This window comes from Ranitomeya variabilis, chromosome 6, assembly GCF_051348905.1.
Source record: "Ranitomeya variabilis isolate aRanVar5 chromosome 6, aRanVar5.hap1, whole genome shotgun sequence".
In the NCBI taxonomy this organism is placed as follows: Eukaryota; Metazoa; Chordata; class Amphibia; order Anura; family Dendrobatidae; genus Ranitomeya; species Ranitomeya variabilis.
Genome location: NC_135237.1, coordinates 238,432,788 through 238,459,237, shown reverse-complemented (window position 1 = coordinate 238,459,237; position 26,450 = coordinate 238,432,788). Strand labels below are relative to the sequence as shown.

The following is a 26,450-nucleotide window of genomic DNA, read 5'->3' as shown; positions in this document are numbered from 1 at the left end:
TACATGAGGATTTCTACCATCATCCTCTAAGAGACGCTATCCCTTCAGTGACCGAGGAACTGAATTCTTGGTCAAAAGTGCCAAAAGTTGATGCTGCAGTTGCTTCAACTTCCAAACAATCGGTCTTGCTTGTTGAAGATTCGGGTGTCCTAACTGACCCGTTAGACCGTAAAGCTGAAGCCTTACTTAAAAGAACATGGGAGGCTAACACAGGGGCATTCAGGGCAGCTATCTCTAGTACCTGCACTGCAAGGTCGCTACTAGTGTGGATGGAACAGCTGGAGGAACAAATTAGAGGTAGAACTTTGAGAGAGTCAATCCTACCGAAAATCCCTCTAATAAAAGAAGCGATAGCATTCCTGGCAGACGCCTCTGTGGATTCGCTACGGCTAGCAGCCAGATCAGCCGGCCTAGTAAACACAGCCCGGCACGCACTCTGGTTAAAAAACTGAAAAGGGGACGCACAGGCAAAAGCAAAACTTTGTGCGATCCCCTGCCAGGGTGAGTTCCTTTTTGGGAAAACATTGGATGAACTCTTAAATAAAGCGGGAGAGCGAAAGAAGGGCTTCCCTAACCAATATCTTCCATCTTGCAGGAAAGCCTTCAGAAGACGCCCCTTTACCAGAAACAAACCGTCTGAGACTCAAAGGGAGCGCTGGGAGACAAAGGATCCAAAACAAAAAGGTGCTCTGCTTAGCGGATCCTATAATACAAAGCGTAGCAAGTACCGCTAACCATGAAGTAGGTGGCAGATTAAAATTTTTATTTTCTAAATGGAAACAAATAACATCTAGCCAATGGATTCTGGACATTATTCAATACGGGTTAAAATTAGAGTTTGACAGAATCCCTTGGGATTCTTTTATAGTAACATCACCAAAAGGACGGGAACAACAAGAAGCTCTAGAAACAGAGATCCTATCTCTTCTATCTAAAAAAGTCTTGATAGAAGTTCCCCAGGATCAAAAAGGGAAGGGGTTCTATTCCCCTTTGTTTTTGATCAGTAAACCAGATGGTTCATTTAGAACCATCATAAATCTCAAAAAATTAAATTCTTTTTTGCGTAACCATACTTTTAAAATGGAATCCGTTAGTTCTGCCATCAAGCTTTTGTTCCCTAGGTGTGTCATGGCCGGGATAGACCTGAAAGGTGCCTACTATCATCTTCCAATACATGCCGAACACCAGCAGTACCTAAGGGTAGCAGTTATCCTGGCATGACAGGTTCGTCACTTTCAAAATGTAGCAATGCCATTTGGGCTTTCTATGGCTCCTCGCATCTTTACAAAAGTGATATTGGAAGTGATAGCTCATCTACGCCAACGGGACACTTTGATAATACCCTACCTAGATGATTTTCTAGTAGTAGGAGATTCTATACCTCAATGTGAGATGCAATTATCTAATACGATCTCGTCCCTACAGGAGTTGGGTTGGATCGTCAACTTCGAAAAGTCCAGGCTGAATCCATAGACCGTTCAAATATTTCTAGGAATCCAGCTAGACTCCGTAAGTCAGAAAAGCTTCCTACCGCATTCAAAAAAAGTGGCTCTACAATCAAAGCTGTGAGAGGCAATGGAAAGCCCACACATGACACTAAGGAAGGCTATGTCCTTACTGGGATCATTATCCTCATGTATTCCAGCTGTGCCATGGGCGCAATTTCATACCCACCAATTACAGTATGAAGTATTGTCAGTCCAGGGGAAAAAAGGACATCTGGAAAGTAAACTAACTCTTTCCAGAGATGTCATAGAATCCCTATCCTGGTGGCTAGATATGGAACACCTTTCAAAGGGTGTACCATGGATAATAGACCCTTCTAAGATAATTACCACCGACGCCAGCCCTATGGGGTGGGGTGCACATATGGAGAATGATCTGGCCCAAGATACCTGGGATCAGGCAGAATTAACATGTTCTTCCAATTCTTCCAATTGGAAAGAATTAAGAGCAGTAGAATATGCCTTAAATCATTTTCTTCCACAGATTCAAGGAGCCCATGTAAGAGTTTTCTCGGACAATTCCACCACAGTGGCATATATAAACCGTCAAGGTGGTACACGGTCAGGAAGTCTGATGACCATAGCAGCAGACATCTTCCAACTAGCAGAGTCTCATCTTGCATCCTTAACAGCCCTACACATCAGAGGTGTAGAAAACACCAAAGCAGACTACCTCAGTCGAAACATGCTACGCCAGGGGGAATGGACCTTAAACAGAACCGTATTCAAAATGATAACAAGAGCATGGGGTATACCTCAAATAGATCTGTTTGCCACAAGAGACAACAGACAGGTGAAAAGGTTAGCTTCCCTGAACTTCATGGATCATCCAGACATGTCGGACTCCCTTCACCACCCCTGGAAGTTCAGACTGGCATACGCCTTTCCTCCAATGTCTCTGATTCCACTAGTGATCAGGAAAATCAGGAGGGAACAAGCAAGGGTGATCCTCATTGCACCTTTTTGGCCAAAGAGACCATGGTTCTCTTTTCTCCAGAGCATGTGTCTATGCAACCCGTGGATTCTTCCATCAGACAAGGAACTGCTGTTCCAGGGCCCCTTTTTCCACCCGCAAGTAAAAGGGCTTCACTTGACGGCGTGAAATTTGAGAGGCAATTATTAAGTTCAAGGGGGTTTTCAGTAGAACTAGTAAACACCCTGTTACTAAGTAGGAAAAGATCTACCACCCTAATATATAGTAGGGTATGGAATAAATTCTTAAACTTTTATACAGTACCGTTCACTGAGCAAGTTCCGGTAATACCTATTCTAGAGTTCCTACAAAAAGGTAGAGAATTAGGATTATCGGTAAACACCTTAAGAGTTCAAGTCTCAGCGTTAGGAGCCCTATATGGATGCAATATAGCAGCCAATAGGTGGGTCTCCAGATTTATAAAGTCTTGTGAACGAAGTAATCCGGTCCATATTCCCCGTCTACCTCCGTGGGATTTAAATTTAGTACTAGAGACCTTAACTGGCTCCCCATTTGAGCCACTAGATACCATACCTCTAAATGTCCTGACTTATAAAGTAGCCCTACTGGTAGCCCTAACCTCAGCTGGAAGGGTTAGTGACATCCAGGCCCTGTCAGTAGACCCACCTTTCTTACTAGTATTTCAAGATTGGATAGTCCTAAAACCAGATCCCTCATACCTCCCTAAAGTGGCATCCACCTACCACAGATCACAGGAAATATTTCTCCCTTCCTTTTTTGATTCTCCTGTAACTCCAGAACAACATAAGTTCCACACCTTAGATGTCAGAAGAGCCATCCTGACGTATATAGAAAGGTCTCAGACATGGAGGCAGAGTAGCGCTCTGTTTATCTCCTTTCAGGGCCGCAAGAAAGGACATGGGGTCACAAGAGCTACCATATCTCGGTGGATCAGAGAAGCTATCTGCTTGGCCTATACATCAAAGGGCGAAATTCCTCCAGTGGGTATAAAAGCACATTCAACACGAGCCATGGCTTCCTCCTGGGCGGAACAAGCAGATGTACCAATCCATTTAATATGTAAGGCCGCAACCTGGTCTACACCTTCTACCTTTTACAACCATTATAGACTCGATCTATCTACATCTTCTGATCTGACCTTTGGTAGAGCTGTTCTTAGTACAGTAATCGCACCCAAATAATGACTCTCTGAAAATCTCTCATGTGGGGTGCTGTCGTGGCGAAGGGTAAAAAGCCGGATTGCTTACCGGTAATGCTCTTTTAATGAGTCCACGACAGCACCCATTTACTACCCTCCCTAATTATGCACAGTTCTTTCTTTTAAGCTCACAAATAATGGTTGTATAGAGTTTAAGACATTTATGTTGCTGAATAAGAATTAATACTAAAGCTTTTGTGGTTCCCTTTTTATACTCTGTAAACTAAACTGAGGAGGAGAGGGGACCGCCTCCTTTTATTCTGTAGGTTTCCTGTTACTATGGGCGGATCCCTCTCTCTCATGTGGGGTGCTGTCGTGGACTCATTAAAAGAGCATTACCGGTAAGTAATCCGGCTTTTTTTAATGCAAAATTTGCTGGAACAATTGGCGGACGCCATGTCCTGTTTGGAGAGCCTCTGATGTGACATTTTAACCCCCCCCCCCCCACAAGTGACCCCATTTTGGAAACTAGACCACTCAACGAATGTGTTTAAATGTGTGGTGCATCACAGAAGTTTTTAACGTTGACTGTGAAAATAATAAAATGAAATTTTAGCCCCAAATTTTGCTTTTTCACAAGGGTACCAGACAAATTGCTCCATGCAATTTGTAGTGCAATTTCTCCTGAGTACGCCGATGCCCCATATGTGGGGGAATACTACTTTGGAAGCACAGTGCAAAGCTCAGAAGAGAAGAAGCGCCATATTGGAGTTCAGATTTCAGAAATCCCTTATATGTGAACTCATTTTGCAAACTACACTCCCCAATGAATTCATCTAGGGGCGCAATGAGCATTTTGACACCACATGTGCCTCACAGACTTTTATACCATTGAGCAGTGAAGAAAGGATAACTTAAATTTTTACCACTAAAATGTTTTTAGCACCAAGTTTTAATTTTTCTAGGTGCTAATAGGATTTTTTTTTTATTTTTTACAAAAAAATTGTTGTTTTTTTTAAACATTTTACATAACGTTTGGGGTCACGTTTATCCGGCACTGACCATTTACTTTGGGGTTTCCTTCTAAATCTCTGAGTAAAGTAATTTAGATGAAACCCTCGAGGAAGCCACTCACTATAATGAGGTAGCAGAGTTACTCTGGACTCCGTCTGGCCTCTGTTCAGCGGTGTACTTCTTTTCAGAAATGCACAAAACTGTGACCAACGGCACTTTATGCAATCCTAAAAAGATGGACACTGCCGGATCACAGGTTAGACAGCATCCACAGTGCCTCCATCTGCCTCATTATTGGGAATCTATCATCAAGGGTTTCGTCTGAATCAATTATTTCAGACGTTTAACAGAAACCCCAATGTAAGCGCTCAGCACAGAACACAGGATAAATGTGCGCTGAGTCTTAGGCTGGGTTCACATTACGTTTAAGCAGTCCATTAATGCTGCCATTAAGCACTATTTCGGGCGCATCTCTAGCGCATGCCCAAAATGGGCGTGCGCTAGCGATGTGCCGTCATTGAGTAATGTTAAAATTAACCTACTCTTAAAATTATAGAATGTTCATGTCTTTTTTAGTGGGCAAAGTTACAAAATCAGCAAGGGATCAATTAATCATTTCCTTCACTGTAAAATATAACATGACTGAAGGTAGTGGAAAACTTCACAGCATGGGATTAAGCAAAGATTGTTATGTGATAGTACCGTATTTATGATTCCTGAGATAAGTAAACAACCATTTAAGGCAGTGTAGAAGTTTAATCAGAAATTGGCCAACTCATTTAATTTCTGTTTTCATTAGTCATTTGTCTTTTTCAGCTGATTTTCATAGGCTGTGGGAGAGTCTAATTTACGACAGCGGAATAAAGTCAAACGTAAGTATGTTTAGTATATTTCAAAAAATAAGCTTATTCTCAGACATCTGGTAATCCCCGTAAGAAGAAAAATTACTTTGGAAATGGAAAAGGAAAGAATAGAAGTCTTATGGGACAATTTAGTATTCAATTGCCCTAAATTTGTTTACAATTGTTCCTTTCACTATATAAATGTTTATTGTTATTTTTTATTTATTTATTTTTAAAGCTTTTAGATTATGTTACCACAACGCTGCTGTTCTCTGATAAAAATGTCGATAGCAATTTGATTGCATGGAACAGAGTTGTCCTTTTGCACGGTGAGTGTTTAGTGTATTGTGAGTTTTCTGCTTGTTGGTACAGTTCTCAAATAATGTTATGTATTATTATTATTATTATTTAACCTCTTTATTCACAATTTTTTAAGTGCAGTGTCTTGCAAATCCTTTAAAAAGTCACAGTTAAATAAAAACACATCAGATTAAAAACCTTACTTCAGGCAGGTATTGAAGCAGGCCTGCGCAACATATGGCCTGCGGGCCACATGTTGCCTGTGAAAGGGTCTGTTGTGTCCCACAGGGCCTGGCAGACGCTACTCCCATCTACCTGTTTTCTTTCAGACTCTGATACATTTTAACACTGGGGCAGATGAGCACCAGTTGGCTTTAGTCCCGATATGCAGTGGCGTGATGAGTTTAGCACGTTACTAACCTCATCACACTGCTACTGGTGCTGCAAAGGTGAGCGCTCCATGGAGGAGCTGAAGATTGAAGCTTAAATGTGCTAATCATATTAGATGAGGGGTCTGCTGGGGGTGGGGTGTGGCATTACAAGGCAATTGGGAAGTTGTGGCAGTGGGCACAATATAGCGAGGGGCAGTGGTTTCGAGGCAACATTATGCAGAGGGGGGCGCTGCGGAGAGATACTTTGGAGAGTTGCAGTGTGGGGGGGAATATTTTTTAGAGGGCCTGTTTTAGGGGATATTTTGGAGAGTGGCTGTGTTTGGGGGATCTTATGGAGATAAACAGTGGGGATATTTTGAAGAGGGGCAGGGTGGGAAGATATAGAGAAGGGAGATGTGGGGAGTTATTATGGAGAGTGGTAGTGTGGGGGGGGTGGGACAATGTGGAGTGAGGCAGTGTGGGGGGATATTATGGAGATGGACAGTGTGGGGTTGATATTTTGTGCAGAAAGCACAGTGAAGGGCAGTTATTTATTTAAGTAGTGTGTGTGGCGTTCACATGCCTGTATGTCCTCACTATAATGCCTGGGCATGCTCCTGATGAGCCGGTGAATGTTCTCCTGAGGAATCTCCTCCCAGACCTGGATTAAAGCATCAGTTGACAGTCTGGTGCAATGTGGGGTCGGTGGATGGAACGAGACACGATGTGTTCAGTTTGATTCAGGTCTGGTGAACGGGCATGCCAGTCCATACCATCAATGCCGTAATCATGCAGGAACTGCTAACACACTTCTGCCATGAGGCCTAGCATTGTCACGCAGCAGAAGGAACCCAGGGCCCACTGCACATGCATATGGTCTCACAAAGGAGTGAGGATCTCATCCCGTTATCTAATGGCAGTCAGGGTACCTCTGGCTTTGCAGCCATCTAAAGAAATCCTCCCCACACCGTTACTGATCCACTGCCAAAACTGGTCATGCTGGAGAATGTTGCAAGCAGCAGAACATTCTCCATGGCGTCTCCATATTCTGTCACATCTGTCACATGTGCTCAGTGTAAACCTGCTCTCATTGGTGAAGAGCACAGGGCGCGAATGTCGATTCTGCCAATCTTGTAGTTCTCTAGCAAATACCAATCGCCCTGCACGCTGTTGGGCTGTAATCACAACAGCCACTTGTGGACGTCAGGCCTCATTCAGTCTTTCTGACAGTTTAAGAAGACACAAGGATGTTGGTGGCCTGCTGGAGGTCATTTTGAAGGGCTCTAGCAGTGCTCCTCCTGTTCCTCCTTGCTCAAAGGAGGAGGTAGGGGTTATGCTGCTGGGTTGTTGCCCCCCCCTAAGACATCTCCTGGTGTACTGGCCTGTCTCCAGGTATCTGCTCCATGCTCTGGGCACTGTGCTGACAGATGCAGCTACACTTCTTGCCACAGATCATATTGATGTGCCATCCTGGATGAGCTACAGTACCTGAGCAACTTCAGTGGGTTGTAGACGTTGCCTCATGCTACTACACCTCTAGGAGGAGATCAAAATGCAAAAGTGTCCAAAACAACATCCAAAAATGATGAAAACAGATAAATGGTCAGTGGTCACCGCCTGCTGAACCATTCCATTATAGGGGTTGCTAGCTAATTGACTATCATTTCTACCTCCATTTGCACAACAGCAGGAGAACTTGGTTCACGATCGGTGTTGCTTCATAACTGGACAGGTTGAACTTGATTTCACAGAAATGTTATTGACTTGGAGTTACATTGGTGTTACAAAGTATTGTAATTTACTGAGATAATGACCTTTTGGTTTTCATAGGCTGTAAGCCATAATCTTCACCATTAACAGAAATAAACACTTGAAATAGATCACTATGATTGTAATGACTATATATTGTGAGTTTCACTTTTTGTATTGAAGAACTGAAATAAATTTACTTTTTGATGATATTCTAATTTTGTGAGAAGCACCTGTAAGTACCACTTTACATTTTTTGGCGGCCCTTGGAATTTGTTCAGTATGGCACTATGGCCCTTGGACCAAAAAAATGTTGTGCACCCCTGGATTTGAGTAAGATGATCCAAAAAATACGACATTTGGTAAAAATCACATTTCATCTGGGTACACAAGGTTGTTGACTTGTAAAAAACAAGTGGCGTAAAATATAAAGCGAATAAAGTGCAATTAATAAAGCTACTAAAACAGAGCGAACTACTCTAAAAAACTGGAGAAGCGGCAATGATGAATCGGGACTTTAATCTTGATTTAGAAAAAGCTCTATTATAAAATAACTACTGTACCTGTATATTCTGCCATTTTGTCATATGCCCTATTTCTACTTGCTCATTAGGCCCGCCCGGTACTGGGAAAACCTCACTTTGCAAAGCATTGGCTCAGAAGCTGTCCATCAGACTGTCATGCAGGTATTGGCATTTATAATTCATAGTTTTTAAGGTTGAAGGTATACTTAAATGATCAAAGTGTCATATCTATACCAAAATGATATTAATAAGAACATTGTCTTGCCCTGTAAAAAATAAGCCTTCACAAAGTCCTAGCATCCAAAAAATTAAATAATTTTGGGTTGTTGCATAGTTTGGTCGCAGAGGAAACTTGTGAGAGTAGATTACCATATTTTTCGGATTATGAAACACTCCGGATTATAAAACGCCCCCCAAATTTTGAGGAGAAAAATAGGAAAAAACTTTTTTTTTTTTTTAATAAAATGGTGGTGCTTCTTATAATCCATGTATCTTATTGCTTACGGTGTTCCTGGGTCGCTGCTGGAGAAGGCAGTAGTGGGGTGATGCTGCATGCCGCAGGCAGGGATGTTCCGATGTCTGGTGCTTTTGCTCTGTGTCCGGTGCTACTGCTTCTACGTTGTGTCTGGTGCTGCTGCGCTGTTAGAACAATATGAGAACACCTCAGGGATCAATATTCATGTAACAAATAGTTTGAAGAATTAAGTTATGTAATAAGAAATAATAAATAAGCTGTCCCCGGTGTTATACCAAAGAAGTGGTAACCATTCAAATAAAGGAAGAAACCACCAGAACTATAGATTATACCATGAAAGTCCAGACAAGATAATATAATTTAAAATATATAGCTTTATTTAATAATAGCAACAGTTATATTAAAATAAATTGTGCGCACATATCAGGACAATTTATACAAAAAATTATATTAAAAATACAAATGTAGTCAATATTGTGGATGGTGGACCCAAGGATAAAAGAACAATAATGTATTAGGCCATACAAAATGGAAATAAACGGGCTCTTGATAAGTGTATTAGAAATCTCCAAGGATTATGTGAAAAACTAATAAAACATAATAAATAAATGTTAAATCTCATTAATATATAAAAAGGAGAAAAATCCTTATCAGAAACAAAGGGCAGCAATGTCAAGAAATAAGCAACCAAACCTCCGTATAATACTCAAAGTACATTGTGCAAAGTGCAGAAATAGCAATGGATATCTGTACCTTAGGGGTGCCACCTGGTCCTAATGACGCACACACCCCGATGCGCATTTCGTAAATTAATTCCTTCGTCAGAGTGCTGTTACGCTGTGTCCGGTGCTGCTGCTGCGCTGTGTCCGGTGCTGCTGCTGCGCTGTGTCCGGTGCTGCTGCTGCTGCGCTGTGTCCGGTGCTGCTGCTGCGCTGTGTCCGGTGCTGCTGCGCTGTGTCCGGTGCTGCTGCGCTGTGTCCGGTGCTGCTGCTGCTGCGCTGTGTCCGGTGCTGCTGCTGCTGCGCTGTGTCCGGTGCTGCTGCTGCTGCGCTGTGTCCGGTGCTGCTGCGCTGTGTCCGGTGCTGCTGCTGCTGCGCTGTGTCCGGTGCTGCTGCGCTGTGTCCGGTGCTGCTGCGCTGTGTCCGGTGCTGCTGCTGCTGCGCTGTGTCCGGTGCTGCTGCTGCGCTGTGTCCGGTGCTGCTGCGCTGTGTCCGGTGCTGCTGCGCTGTGTCCGGTGCTGCTGCTGCTGCGCTGTGTCCGGTGCTGCTGCGCTGTTTTCGCTGTTGCGCTATCCGCTGCTGTGCTGTGTCCGATGCTGCTGCTGCGGCAGACACCGCGCAGCAGCAGCACCAGACACCCACAGCGGCGTGCCGATAAGGTATATCCGTATTATAATGCTTTTATCTACACGGAACATGAGGTACATGCATCAGCTTCTTAATTCAGCATAATAGGAAGTCTAAAGGACCTTTTACCAGAGAGAAAATGAAACCAAAGTACAACAAGTACATGTATTACATTCAACTAAGCATATAACAGTAACAACATTGTCATCTACTGTCAGAAAAGTGAACTCCTCCTGCACACAAATAAGTCTATATCTGTTGCATATCTGCTAACACCCTTTCTCAACAGTAAAGACTTAAGGCCCCGTCTCACATAGCGAGATCGCTAGCGAGATCGCTGCTGAGTCACTAGTTTTGTGACGCAACAGCGACCTCAGTAGCGATCTCGCTATGTGTGACACGTACCAGCGATCAGGCCCCTGCTGTGAGATCGCTGGTTGTGTCGGAATGGCCTGGACCTTTTTTTGGTCGTTGAGGTCCCGCTGACATCGCTGAATCGGTGTGTGTGACACCGATCCAGCGATGTCTTCACTGGTAACCATGGTAAACATCGGGTTACTAAGCGCAGGGCCGCGCTTAGTAACCCGATGTTTACCCTGGTTACCAGCGTAAATGTAAAAAATAACAAACAGTACATACTCACCATCTGATGTCCGTCAGGTCCCTTGCCGTCTGCTTCCTGCTCTGACTGACTGCCGGCCGGAAAGTGAGAGCAGATCACAGCAGTGACGTCACCGCTGCGCTCTGCTCTCACTGTACGGCCGCTCAGTCAGAGCAGGAAGCAGACGCCAAGGGACCTGACGGACATCAGATGGTGAGTATGTACTGTTTGTTATTTTTTACATTTACGCTGGTAACCAGGGTAAACATCGGGTTACTAAGCGCGGCCCTGCGCTTAGTAACCCGATGTTTACCCTGGTTACCCGGGTGCTGCAGGGGGACTTCGGCATCGTTGAAGACAGTTTCAACGATGCCGAAGTCGTTCCCCTGATCGTTGGTCGCTGGAGAGAGCTGTCTGTGTGACAGCTCCCCAGCGACCACACAACGACTTACCAACGATCACGGCCAGGTCGTATCGCTGGTCGTGATCGTTGGTAAATCGCTATGTGAGACGGGGCCTTTATTCAGTTAATCCTAATTTCTTCATTAGTCTCTGATGTCTTTCAGCATTCAATGCATTTGTGAAAATATCTGCTGCCATATCTTCAGTTGGGCAGTACTCTAAATTTAGGAAACTTCACATAAATGTGTTTAGTTATTGGATTAACTCTTTCCATCTGAGCAAGAACTAGACATCCTTGATTGTCCTCATACATCTTTGTTGGTCCCAATTGTTGTTGCCCTAAGTCTGTTAGCAGTTGTCTTAACCATAGCACTACTTGACTGGCATGCGCTGCTGCAAGTTATTCTGCTTCTGCCGACAACAGTGATACTGTAGATTGTTTCTTACTAGTCCAACTAATTGGTCCGCCTGAGAGTAAGAAAAGATAGTTACTGGTAGATTTCCTGTCAATTGGATCTCCAGCCCAGTCTGCATCAACGTATCCTGTTAAAATGCATATCTCACTTGCAGTAGTTTCCGTTTAACACTGCTAGTCCCTTTCAAATAACTTGAATTACTCTCTTCACTGCATTCCAATCCACTGCACTGTAGTGCAGTGTCAGATCAGCGATCTGATATAACACAGTGATGTCCCATACTGGGACAATATAAAAAAAGTTTTAAAACATTTTTTTTAATAGAATTCTTGTATGTGGTTTTCAGTACCTTGAGGGGTGCAGTTTTTAGAATGGTGTCATTTTTGGGAATTTTCTGTCATATAGGCCCCTCAAAGTCACTTCAAATGTGATGTGGTCCCTAAAAAAATGGTTTTGCAAATTTTTTTGTTAAAATTAGAAATCGCTGGACAACTTTTAACCCTTATAACTTCCTAACAAAAAAAAATTGTTTCCAAAATTGTGCTGATGGTAAAGTAGACATGTGGGAAATGTTATTTATTAACTATTTTGTGTGATACGACTCTCTGATTTAAGGGCATAAAAATTAAAAGTTTGAAAATTGCGAAATGTTCAAAATTTTCGCCAAATTTCCATTTTTTTTTTTACAAATAAACGCAAGTCATATCAAAGAAATGGTACCACTGTCATAAAGTACAATGTATCACAAAAAAAACAGTCTCAGAATCACCGGGATCCATTGAAGCGTTCCAGAGTTAAGACCTCATAAATTGACACTGATCAGAATTGTAAAAATTGGCCTGTTTAGGAAGGTGAAAACAGGCTTTGAGGTGACAGGGTTAACCCCTTAATGACCACCAATACATCTTTTTACTGACCTGAGATATAAGAGAATAGCATCCCCACACAGGTGACAATCCAGCAGCTGTCGGCTGTACACTATACGCCTCAAAATCATTGGGATCTGTTGAAGCATTCCAGAGTTTTTACCACATAAAGGGACACTGGTCAGATTTAAAAAATTTGGCACCGTCACTAAGGGGTTATTAACATCCTCTCAAAGTTTTATGGCTAAACAAAGGACATATAATCAAAGATTTGACACGAATAAATACTTAGGAGGCTTAAGTTTCCTGGACTTTGAATAGTACTAACGCTCCCACCCCATTTAACCAGAATCAAGGGGTGCATACTTAACACAGAAAACTGGATAGATCTAGAGATTATTTCACACTAGATGGCAGCCCGATTCTAAAGAATCGGGAGTCTAGAATCCATATATACTTTATTTATTCAAATGTAAGAATAATACAATTAATAAATAATAGTAAGAAAGAACAAAAAATGGCTGCACTCACCAGCTCTTGACAATTCTTGACAGTACGGCACATTTCTGATTGGTCGCTCGCGGCAGGCGGCAACCAATCAGAAAAGTGCCGCGCACCACGAAGGCCTATATCTTTGTCCACCCTGAGCGGGTGTAGGACGCTGGTGACGTCACTTATCTCCGGACATTATCTCCGGACAAAGCCACGGAAGTTGGCACAAATTGCCGGAAGTAGTATTCTAGGCAATTATATATTAGATTTTAATGTTATCAGTGTTTACCTTTGAACGTTTATATTGTATTGTCCTGTCACCAGCCATGTGTACGATTATCGGCCGAAAGCCTCTCTGGAACCAATAATCACCCCATGTAAAGGTATCTTTATAAGTTAAAGATTCAGAATACTATGACTTTTATCATATCCTGAACAGTCAAGTTTTTTATGAACCGTTAAGGTTTTCTGGTTGAAGTAAAAAAACTCTGAGTGTTTACAGTTTGAAACCATAAAATGTTGAAAAATTATGTCATTCTTGAGTATATCACTCAATGGTGCTCATAAACGTGTCAAATTTGATCTATAATATACTTTAATATACGTTACTTTAATCTTTAATATACTTAAGAACAGGGCCCCAGACATCACACAGGGCGTCTGAAACACCGCACAGTGGTCCAAAATATCGCTGTGCTCTGCCTGGGGCCCCATATGCTGCCTGGGGCCCCTGTGCTCTGCCTGGGGCCCCTGTGCTCTGCCTGGGGCCCCATATGCTGCCTGGGGCCCCTGTGCTCTGCCTGGGGCCCCATATGCTGCCTGGGGCCCCTGTGCTCTGCCTGGGGCCCCATAGGCTGCCTGGGGCCCCTGTGCTCTACCTGGGACCACTGTGCTCTGCCTGGGGCCCCTGTGCTCTGCCTGGGGCCACTGTGCTCTGCCTGGGGCCCCATATGCTGCCTGGGGCCCCTGTGCTCTGCCTGGGGCCCCATATGCTGCCTGGGGCCCCTGTGCTCTGCCTGGGGCCCCTGTGCTCTGCTTGGGGCCCCTGTGCTCTGCCTGGGGCCACTGTGCTCTGCCTGGGGCCCCATGTTCTGCCTGGGGCCACTGTGCTCTGCCTGGGGCCCCATAAGCTGCCTGGGGCCCCTGTGCTCTGCCTGGGACCACTGTGCTCTGCCTGGGGCCCCATATGCTGCCTGGGGCCCCTGTGCTCTGCCTGGGGCCCCATGTTCTGCCTGGGGCCCCTGTGCTCTGCCTGGGGCCACTGTGCTCTGCCTGGGGCCCCATATGCTGCCTGGGGCCCCATATGCTGCCTGGGGCCCCTGTGCTCTGCCTGGGGCCACTGTGCTCTGCCTGGGGCCCCATAGGCTGCCTGGGGCCCCTGTGCTCTGCCTGGGGCCCCTGTGCTCTGCCTGGGGCCCCATATGCTGCCTGGGGCCCCTGTGCTCTGCCTGGGTCCACTGTGCTCTGCCTGGGGCCCCATATACTGCCTGGGGCCCCTGTGCTCTGCCTGGGTGTAGGACACTGGTGACGTCACTTATCTCCGGACATTATCTCCGGACATAATCTCCGGACATTAGCTCCGGACATTATCTCCGGACATTAGCTCCGGACAAAGCCACGGAAGTTGGCACAAATTGCAGGAAGTAATATTCTAGGCAATTATATATTAGATAAAGGTAACCTGACAGGTCCCTCATTCCCCTAAACGTGTATTTTTATCTTCCTTTATGAACACCCTGCCTAATGGTCCCTTTATTACATTTGACACAAAAAGACCTTTAGAAAAAGTATTTCTAAAGACTGTTTTTCATATGAAAATAACTTTTGACTAGCCCATGGGGCGTTGTTTTCCCAGGCGAGCTGTCCCATTTAGCAGGTTATCACTTCCCTGTGGACATGATAACATGATTTGCAAGAGCTGACTTCGTCCCCAGTTCACTGCAAACCTTGTTCATGCGACTTTCTTTCATGCCAATCATTGCGCCTCTGAAGTCGTGTGTACGTTTTCCGGCTTCAGAGGCGCACTGTACATATCCAGAAGCACAGAAGAAACTTGACATCAATGGAGGAGCCGAAGTTCAAGCCTCTTCTTTGCTTACGGACATGTGCAGAACGCCTCTGGGAAACAAACACTCCATTGACTAGTCAAAAGGTTAATTTGCATTTGAAAAACAGACTTTAAAAATACTTTTTTTAAAAGATATGTTTTTGTGTCATACATAATAAATGGAATGTTAGGGTGCTTACAGTGGGTAAGGAAAGTATTCATACCCCTTTAAAGTTTTCACTCTTTGTTTCATTGCAGCCATTTGGTAAATTCAAAAAAGTTCATTTTTTTTCCTCATTAATGTACACTCTGCACCCCATTTTGGCTGAAAAAAAAACAGAAATGTAATTTTTTTGTAAATTTATTAAGACCCTTTGCTTGGTATTGAGTAGAAGCACCCTTTTGAGCTAGTACAGACATGGGTCTTCTTGGGAATGATCCAACAAGTTTTTTACACCAGGATTTGGGGATCCTCTGTCATTCTTCTTGCAGACCCTCTCCAGTTCTGTCAGGTTGTATGGTCAACGTTGGTGGGCAGCCATTTTCAGGTCTCTCCAGAGATGCTCAATTGGGTTTAGGTCAGTGCTGTGGCTGGGCCAATCAAGAATGGTCACAGAGTTGTTCTGAAGCCACTCTTTTTTGTTATTTTAGCTGTGTGCTTAGGGTCATTGTCTTGTTGGAAAGTGAACCTTCAGCCAAGTCTGAGGTGCAGAGCACTCTGGAAGAGGTTTTCATCCAAGATATCTCTCTGCTTGGCCTCATTCATGTTTCTTTCAATGACCAGTCATCCTGTCCCTGCAGCTGAAAAACACCCCCATAGCATGATGCTGCCACCGCCATGTTTCACTGTTGGAATTGTATTGGGCAGGTGATGATCAGTGCCTGGTTGTCTCCACACATACTGCTTAGAATTATCACCAAAAAGGTCTATCTTCATCTCATCAGACCAGAAAATCTTATTTTTCATAGTCTGAGAGTCCTTCATGTGTTTTTTAGCAAACTCTATGTTGGGAGTGCATATGTCTTGCCCTGATGAGAGGCCCGACTGATGGATGGCTGGAGTGATAGTTGACTTTGTGGAACTTTCTCCCATCTCCCTACTGCATCTCTGGAGCTCAGCCACAGTGATCTTGGGGTTCTTCTTTACCTCTCTCACCAAGGCTTTTCTCCCACGATTACTCAGTTTGGCTGTAAGGCGAGGTATAGGAAGATTTCTGGTGGTCCCAAACGTCTTCCATTTTAGGATTATGGAGGCAATTGTGCCTTAGGAACCTCGAGTACTGCAGGAATTCTGTTGTAACCTTGTCAGATCTATGCCTTGCCACAATTCTGTCTCCGAGCTCCTTGGTCAGTTCCTTTGACCTCATGGTTCTCATTTGGTGTGACATGCACTGTGAGCTGTGAGGTCTTATGTAGAGGTGTGTGCCTTTCCAAATCAAGTCCTATCAGTTTAGTAAAATAACTGGACTCCAATGAAGGAGTAGAACCATCTCAAGGAGGATCGCAAGGAAATGGGCAGCATGTGAATTAAATATGAGTGTCTGAGCAAATGGTCTGAATACTTATGACCATGTGATATTTCAGTTTTTCTTTTTTTTTAAATTTGCAAAAATTTCTACAGTACAGACCAAAAGTTTGGACACACTTTCTCATTTAAAGATTTTTCTCTATTTTCATGACTATGAAAATTGTACATTCACACTGAAGGCATCAAAACTATGAATTAACACATGTGGAATTATATACCGTATATACTCGAGTATAAGCCGAGATTTTCAGCCCAAATTTTTGGGCTGAAAGTGCCCCTCTTGGCTTATACTCGAGTCACGGTCGGCGGCAGGGTCGGCGGTTGAGGGGGAGAGAGGTCTGTCGCATACTCACCTGCTTCCGCCGCTCCTGGCGCTGTCCCTGCCTGTCCCACGGTCTTCGGGTGCCGCAGCTCTTCCCCAGTTCAGCGGTCACGTGGCACCGCTCATTAAAGTTATGAATATGGACTCCACTCCCATAGGGGTGGAGCTGCATATTCATAACTGTAATGAGCGGTGCCAGTGACCGCTGACAGAGGAAGAGGCTGCGGTGCCCGGAGACCATCTGTCCGGGATAAGGAGCCAGGGACGCCAGGAGCAGGTAAGTATGTCATATTTACCTGTCCGCGTTCCACACGCCGGGCGCCGCTCAGTGTTCCCATCCCCTTGCTCTGACTGTTCAGTTCAGAGGGCGCGATGACGTACTAGTGTGCGCGCCGCCCTCTGCCTGAACAGTCAGTGCGGAGAGACGGGACGCTGAGGAGCTGCGGGCAGCAACTAGAGGTGAGTATGTGATTTTTTTTTTTTTATTGCAGCAGCAGCATTATATATGGGGCACAGCTTTATATGGAGCATCTTATGGGGCAATAATGAACGGTACAGAGCATTATATATGGGGCACAGCTTTATATGGAGCATCTTATGGGGCAATAACACTTGTGCAGCATTATAATGGGGCAAGTGACTGTACGGAGCATCTTATGGGGCCATAACGCTTGTGCAGCACTATATGGGGCAAGTGACTGTATGGATGATCTTATGGGGCCGTAACGTTTGTGCAGCATGATATGGGGCAAGTGTCTGTATGGAGCATCTTATGGGGCCATAACGTTTGTGCAGCACTATATAGGGCAAATATCTCTATGGAGCATCTTACGGGGCCCTTATTACCCTTTATGCAGGATTATATGGGGCATGTTTTAATATGGAGCATCTTATGGGGCCATCATAAACTTTATGGACCATTATATGGGGCTCCTGATTCAATATGGATATTCAAAAACACTTAACCTACAGATATCTCAATTAATTTTACTTTTATTGGTATCTATTTTTACTTTTGAAATTTACCGGTAGCTGCTGCATTTTCCACCCTAGGCTTACTCGAGTCATTAAGTTTTCCCAGTTTTTTGTGGCAAAATTAGGGGGGTCGGCTTATACTCGAGTATATACGGTACTTAACAAAAAAGTGTGAAACAACTGAAATTATGTCTTATATTCTAGGTTCTTCAAAGTAGCCACCTTTTGCTTTGATAACTGCTTTGCACACTCTTGACATTCTCTTGATGAGCTTCAAGAGGTAGTCACCAGGAATGGTTATCACTTCACAGGTGTGCCCTGTCAGGTTTAATAAGTGGGATTTCTTGCCTTATAAATAGGGTTGGGACAATCAGTTGTGTTGTGCAGAAGTCTGGTGGATACACAGCTGATAGTCCTACTGAATAGACTGTTAGAATTTGTATTATGGCAAGAAAAAAGCAGCTAAGTAAAGAAAAACGAGTGGCCATCATTACTTTAAGAAATGAAGGTCAGTCAGTCCGAAAAATTGGGAAAACTTTGAAAGTGTCCCCTAGTGCAGTGTCAAAAACCATCAAGCTCTACAAAGAAACTGTCTCACATGAGGACCACCCCAGGAAAGGAAGACCAAGAGTCACCTCTGCTTCTGAGGATACGTTTATCCGAGTCACCAGCCTCAGAAATCGCAGGTTAACAGCAGCTCAGATTAGAGACCAGGTCAATGCCACACAGAGTTCTAGCAGCAGACACATCTCTACAACAACTGTTAAGAGGAGACTTTGTGCAGCAGACCTTTATGGTAAAACAGCCGCTAGGAAACCACTGCTAAGGACAGGCAAAGAGCAGAAGAGACTTGTTTGGGCTAAAGAACACAAGGAATGGACAATAGACCAGTGGAAATCTGTGCTTTGGTCTGATGAGTCCAAATTTGAGATCTTTGGTTCCAACCACCTTTGGTGTCTTTGTGCGGCGCAGAAAAGGTCAATGGATGGACTCTACATGCCTGGCTCCCACCGTGAAGCATGGAGGAGGAAGTGTGATGGTGTGGGGGTGCTTTGCTGGTGACACTGTTGGGAATTTATTAAAAATTGAAGGCATACTGAACCAGCATGGCTACCACAGCATCTTGCAGCAGCGGCATGCTATTCCATCCGGTTTGCATTTAGTTGGACCATCATTTATTTTTAAACAGGACAATGACCCCCAAACACACCTCCAGGCTGTGTAAGGGCTATTTGACCAAGAAGGAGAGTGATTGGGTGCTACGCCAGATGACCTGGCCTCCACAGTCACCAGACCTGAACTGAATCGAGATGGTTTGGGGTGAGCTGGACCGCTGAGTGAAGGCAAAAGGGCCAACAAGTGCTAAGCATCTCTGGGAACTCCTTCAAGATTGTTGGAAGACCATTCCTGGTGACTACCTCTTGAAGCTCATCAAGAGAATGCCAAGAGTGTGCAAAGCAGTCATCAAAGCAAAAGGTGGCTACTTTGAAGAACCTAGAATTAAAGACATAATTTCAGTTGTTTCACACTTTTTTGTTAAGTATATAATTCCACATGTGTTAATTCATAGTTTTGATGCCTTCAGTGTGAATGTACAATTTGCATAGTCATGAAAGTACAGAAAGATCTTTAAATGAGGTGTGTCCAAACTTTTGGTTTGTACTGTACATTTCTGTTTTTTTTTTCAGTCACGATGGGGTGCAGAGTGTACATTAATGTGAAAAAAAATTAATATTTTTGAATTTACCAAATGGCTGCAGTGAAACAAAGAGTAAAACATGTAAAGAGGTGTGAATATTTTCCATACCCACTGCATAAAGAAATATATAAGTGCTGGTTATTTGGAGAGCATGGGGGACCTGTGAAGTCCCATTTGAAGGAAATATAAACATTACTTATGGTTAACATACCTGTCATGCTACAACTCCGCAAGTAAGTGCAGACTCCACTAGATGACAGCAGAGTGGAGAGAGGACTGAAATACTGGGATGGGTATGTGCACATTTTCAGTATTTGCAGCAAAAAAATCTGCAGCAAATACTGATGTGTTGGCAGGAAAAATGCTGTGTGTAAAATAAGTGCTTTTTTTATTTATTTTTTTATGCACTTTTTTTATTCATTAATGGGTTAAACACCCTGCAAAAACGCTGAAGTAATTGACACACTGCAGATGTTAGCTTCAAATGTGCAAGGAAAAAATAAAAAATAAGCAACGTGTGCATGAAACTTGAGAGATCGTATTCACTTTGCTGGGACAGTAAAATCCTGCATTTTTCACTGCAAAATTTCAGTGTGTGAACATAGCCTTAGGCCATTTTACAGGGAGAGGATTCTATTATAAACATGTAAACAACTCTATTGTGAGTATTTTTTTTCTGCTTGTGTAAGGGAACAAAATGAATAATTTACTTTGTTCAATTTTATTTTCTAGATATAGATATGGTCAATTGATAGAGATCAATAGCCACAGTCTCTTCTCAAAATGGTTTTCAGAGGTAAGCACATTTAAATAAGGTAAAAAGCGCAGTAGCCTGAGTTGCTTAATGGACTAAAAATGTGACGCTGTGCGATTTATGAGCAGTTAGCTCCAGAATAATGGCATAAAATTGTTGCAAATGTTTCAAAATTTCTGCAAAACTCAGTAACCCATTCCTGACATGCGCCGCACATATACTGCTTTGTGGGAGGTGCATTCTCGCAAAGATAAGTATATGTATGGTGTGGCTGTATGAGAGCTGACACCCCGCAGCAACGCCCACGATTGGTGCTAGGTTTATCATCATACCGCCAAACAAAAAGTGCAATAAAATACAATCAAAAAGACGGATGTAAAGAAAAATGGTACTGCTGAAAATGTCATCTTGTCCCGAAAAAAAAACAAGCCGCATTACAGCTCAATCAGAGGAAAAATAAAAAAAGGTTATAGCTCTCAGTGTAAAACGATGCAAAAATATTTTTTTTTTAATTAAATACTGTAGTATTTATTGTGTAAAAGGGGTACAGCACCATGGAATTAATGATGCTATATAAATTAATAATAATAAAACATAAAAAGTGATATAAATGAGGTATCGCTGTAATCGTACTGACCCAAAGAATAAAGCTGTCTTATCAATTTTACCACAGGCGTAACGGTACCAAAACAAAAAGCAATTCCTGAACAGATGCGTGTCTCCAGAAGTACGGGCTGGGCATAACGTACTGGTGACTGCAACGGCAGTTTGCAATTTTTACTTAGCTGCCTGTTTCTGGAAAACGCCAATGGAGCCCAAATTGTCACTACATCTGTAGATAAATTCCCAAAGGGATAAAATTTCCAAAATGTCGTCACTTGAGGGGGGATTCTGCTTTTCTAGCACTTGGGGTCTCTTTATATGGAATCAGCAAACTAGTCTAGGAAAATCTGCACTCCAGGAGGCAAATAGCACTTTGTCCCTACCGAGTCTCTCCATGTGTCAAAGTAGTACTGTACAGCCACATATGGGGTACATTCAGTAGAAATTGTGGGACAAATTTTGGTGCCATTTTTACCCGTTTCCCAGTTTGAAAATGTAAAACTTGGGGCTAACACACAATCGTGGTGGTAAAAATGTAAAATTATTTTAGGGGTGTGTTGGGGTTCGTGTTGGAGTTAGAATTGAGGGGTTTCCACTGTTTAGGCACATCAGAAGTCTCCAAACGAGACATAGCGCCACCATTGATTCCAACCAATCTTGCGTTCAAAAAGTCATATGGTGCTTCCTCCCTTCTGAGCCCTGACGTGCGCCCAAACAGTGGTTTACCCAAACATATGGGGCACAAGCGTACTCAGGAAAAATTGCACAACAATTTTGGGGGTCTAATTTCTCCTGTTACCCTTGGGAAAATAAAAAAATGGGGGCTAAAAACTTAATTTTGTGGGAAAAAAATAATTTTTGTATTTGCACGGCTTTGCGTTATAAACTTCTGTGAAGCACTTGGGGGTTCAAAGTGCTCACCACACATCTAGATAAGTTCCTTGGGGAGGGTCTAGTTTCCAAAATGGGGTCACTTTTGGGGGAGCTCCAATGTTTAGGCACACGGGCTCTCCAAACGCGACATGGTGTCTGCTTACGATTGGAGCTAATTTTTCATTCAAAAAGTCAAATGGCGCTCCTTCCCTTCCGAGCCCTGCCATGCGCCCAAACAGTGGTTTACCCCCACATGTGAGGTATATGTGTACTCAGGAGGAATTGCCCAACAAATTTTAGGATCCATTTTATCCTGTTGCCCATCTGAAAATGAAAAAATTGAGGCTAAAAGAAATTTTTTGTGAAAAAAAATAAAGTACTTTTTCATTTTTACGGATCAATTTGTGAAGCACCTGGGGGTTGAAAGTGCTCACTATGCATCTAGATAAGTTCATTGGGGGGTCTAGTTTCCAAAACGGGGTCACTTATGGGGGAGCTCCAATCTTTAGGCACACAGGGGCTCTCCAAACGCGACATGGTGTCCGCTAAAGATTGGAGCCAATTTTTCTTTCAAAAAGTCAAATGGCGCTCCTTCCCTTCCGAGCCCTGTCATGTGCCCAAACAGTGGTTCCCCCCACATAAGGGGTATCGGCGTACTCAGGACAAATTGTACAATAACTTTCCGGTCCAGTTTCTCCTTTTACCCTTGGGAAAATAAAAAAATTGTTGCTAAAAAATCATTTTTGTGACTAAAAAGTTAAATGTTCATTTTTTCCTTCCATGTTGCTTCTGCTGCTGTGAAGCACCTGAAGGGTTAATAAACTTCTTGAATGTGGTTTTGAGCACCTTGAGGGGTGCAGTTTTTTAGAATGGTGTCACGTTTGGGTATTTTCAGCAATATAGACCGCTCAAACTGACTTCAAATGTGAGGTGGTCCCTAAAAAACATTGTTTTGTAAATTTTGTTTTAAAAATGGGAAATCTCTGGTCAAATTTTAACCCTTATAACTTCCTAGCAAAAAATAAAATTTGTTTCCAAAATTGTGCTGATGTAAAGTAGACATGTGGGTAATGTTATTTATTAACTATTTTGTGTCACATAACTCTGGTTTAACAGAATAAAAATTCAAAATTTGAAAATTGCAAAATTTTCAAAGTTTTCACCAAATTTCCATTTTTTCACAAATAAACGCAAAAATTATCGACCTAAATTTACCACTAACATGAAGCCCAATATGTCACGAAAAAATAGTCTCAGAACCACTAGGATCCATTGAAGCTTTCCTGAGTTATTACCTCATAAAGGGACACTGGTCAGAATTGCAAAAAATGGCCAGGTCATTAAGGTCAAAATAGGCTGGGTCATGAAGGGTTTAAGAACAGTTAAGGAGGTCTAATATCAAAAACTCCGGTTTAGTAAGCAATCCTTGCATACCTGCAAATTAGCTATTCTCCTGAAATATGACATGCATCGTGTTGCAGAGAACTGTCGGGTCCCTGCACTGCGATACATGCTGCGGCGCAGTGGCTGTGAGCTGACGTCTGAGTTATAGCCACAGGGAGCGGCGCATGGCAATGGCGCACACTCCGATGTCAGCTGCCGGGCTGTGCGGTAGCTACAGAAGACACTGGGCGACATGGGAGCAGAGGAAAGGTGAGTAGAATGTTTTTGTTTTGAATTATGCATTATTGACAGAATGGGGACACATACACTAGGATTGGGGACCATGTAAACCAGGATGGGGACATATATACCAGGAAGGGGGCATACATACCAGGATGGGGACCATATATACCAGCATTGGGACATATATACCAGGATGCCGACTTATTTCCCATGATGATTGGCATATATTCCAGGATGGGGGACATTACTACATAATGAAGGAGGAGGGAACAATTATGTCTTTATAGAATTTAAAACGTTACAGGGGCCCATACATCTGACCAACGCGTGTGTGTGTGGGGGGGTCCAAATTTTGCACTGGGGCCCATCGGACTCCAGTTACACCACTGCAAAACCATATCATACATATATTCTCAGCAAGAACACAAGGTGGTACAAGTGACAGAATCTCACTTTCCTGCTGTGCCTTCTGGGCTTCCAGGACCAACTATCTCTGCCAGCAGCACTCTACTTTTGGTGGGCTCCCACTGAGATGATAATGTATTAGATGTGACCTGCAGTCCCATGTAACACCACAGATAAAACAGTGATACTTTTGTGAGTACTGTTAGCAGTGATGGCTCCTCTGGATCACACTGCTGCTGGCTCTGCATGTGCTGCTGCTTTGGGCTGGTGGGAGGAGTAAGGCAGAATCAAACCACAGATCTTCATCATTTTTGCAGTTTTGCACTAGGTCAACTGTAAATCACAAGTTGATCACATATCATGTGAACATTCTCACCTTGCACCTCAAATATCATAGATCTGAAACTTTGTGATGCTGCAATTGGCATTTTTCCTGTGGGTGTTTTTCTTGTGGGCAATTTTCCTGTGGGGATTTTTCAGGGAACCGGAAAAAAATGCTATTATGAGGATTGAGCTAATGACTCCAATTGCTTCCCCTAACCGCTCACACACAAAAATAAAAGCACATGGAAATGAAAGGTGAACTGGTCATGTGAAAAACACATTTTTATTATTATGACCATTATTTAAAATAATAAAATAAATGTCTTCACACCAACATGACAATAAAGTGCATTATTTGCTCCAACTTAGATTTCATATCACAAAAAAACTCCTAATTCATTGGCCAATAAATTGTAACGAAGGTTACTTCTATAATTAGATCAGTTATAGGATGTAGTATTGAATTCTAGCATCCAAAGAATGTAAATGTAGAAACATATTGGACATTTAAAATAGTTAAATCCTGATGAGCAGTGGTCAAACCACAAGGCACAGCATAGCCAATATGCACATAACAAGGATGTACTATCTCAATTGTATATATCGCAGATTCAGCAAATTATTATTTTCACAAGCTATTAATCTGCAGATTGTGTTATAGATTTTATTGCAATATACCCAGTTGCCAGCTCAGATGATTATTTTCACAGTCCATTGATCCATCTGCTATACATCACAGCTGAATCGCCACACCGATAAAGTATGCTATTCACAAGGATGCACACAGCTGGAATGTCCAGAAACAAACGCATATCAGAGCAAATGAATGCCGGATGTTAAGATGTCAATGAAAGCCGCTGTAAATGCGTTACAAGGAGCTGCACGACAGTGAGTGGTTTGAAAAGCGCTGTTTTTTCTAATTTTTAGATCCAGTAATGTTGGATAGGTGTACTACATAAGTGCATACTAATAAAAATAAGTGCAATGTCCAAAACTAAGACATCCCTGACCAGTAAAGTAAATGCTTAATATTTGGTTTAGTACGAGCGCAGCCATCTTTGATCCATCCTATGCAAAGCAGCTCCCAGGAATGTGGTGTCGGTGTCCATTTTGGTGGAGTTGGTATAAAATGGACGAACGCAGACTCCTATTATAAATTAGTACACTAAGTCCTGTAAATGTTTTAATAAGAATTTGGGAAAGTTATGAAATGGCCTACAAATGTCTGTTCTATTCCTGAGTAGTGATGAGCGAGCATACTCGATAATGCTCGGTACTCGCCCGAGCATCACTGTTCTTGGCGAGCTCCGAGCATTTCCGGGATTATTCAGCGGGAGCTTGGGCCCCGCCCTGCATGTTTGGCGCCAATCAACATGCAGGGATTGTCTGCCAGGCACTGTAATGCCACAGCCTTGTTGGTTGTGGCATTACAGTGATTGGCTGGCCGCACAGCGGCATCAGGTATATATCAGACCTGGCGCCGCACTGCTCGGCACAGTCAGCTCCGGAATCACCAGTGTAGGGAGAGTTGCTGCAGCGATAGAGACAGAATAGGTGGGGTATACAGTTACTGTGGGTATACCATAATTTAATACACAAATCCTGCTAAACAGTCCTTCTAAGGACTAATTACGGGGTACATAGATTGCAGCGCTAGATGGGCAGGGAGTGTATGTGGGTATATAGATATCAGTGCTTTTCAGGCAGGCATTGCATGTGGCATACTAAATTGTATACATCAAGAGGGTAAATTCCATTACTGTCTGCTGCTGCTGCCTATTACATATATTGACCGTATTTTATTATTATTTATATAGCACCATTAATTCCATGGTGCTGTAAATGAGAAAGGAGTTACGTACAGAGTTACAGATATCGATTACAGTAAACAAATTTGCAATGACAGACTGGCACAGAGGGGAAAGGACCCTGTCCTTGTGGACTTACATTCTATGGGATCTACGGCAGCTCGGGTGGTGGTGAGGCGGCAGAATGGTTATTGCAGGCTGTAGGCTTTCCTGAAGAGATGAGTTTTCAGGTTCCGTCTGAAGAATCCGAGGGTGGTGGGCAATCGGAGGCATAGAATTCCAGAGAATGGGGGATATTCGGGAGATATCTTGGAGGCGGTTGTGTGAGGAACGAATAAGTGTGGAGAAGAGTAGGAGGTCTTGGTAGGATTGAAGATTGCATGAGGGAAGATATTGGGAGATTAGTTCAGAGATATAGAGAGGGGACAGGTTGTGGATGGCTTTGTAGATCAGTTTTAGTAGTCTGAACTGGATTTGTTGTGGAATTGGG

At 43.2% G+C, this 26,450-nt stretch overlaps 1 protein-coding gene across 5 annotated transcripts in view; it reads left to right on the top strand.

The window, feature by feature from the left end:
• Positions 1-26,450, top strand: part of TRIP13 (thyroid hormone receptor interactor 13) — a 191,653-nt gene that overhangs the window by 60,713 nt on the left and 104,490 nt on the right. For all 5 annotated transcript variants that reach the window (XR_013216910.1, XM_077269527.1, XM_077269524.1 and 2 more), the window contains exons 5-8: positions 5,429-5,484; positions 5,693-5,783; positions 8,488-8,560; positions 20,300-20,363. Coding sequence is in view for 4 of the 5 variants with exons in the window: in XM_077269527.1 (XP_077125642.1) it covers positions 5,429-5,484; positions 5,693-5,783; positions 8,488-8,560; positions 20,300-20,363 (284 nt within the window). In the remaining variant the exon portion in view is untranslated. The remainder of the gene's footprint in view (positions 1-5,428; positions 5,485-5,692; positions 5,784-8,487; positions 8,561-20,299; positions 20,364-26,450) is intronic.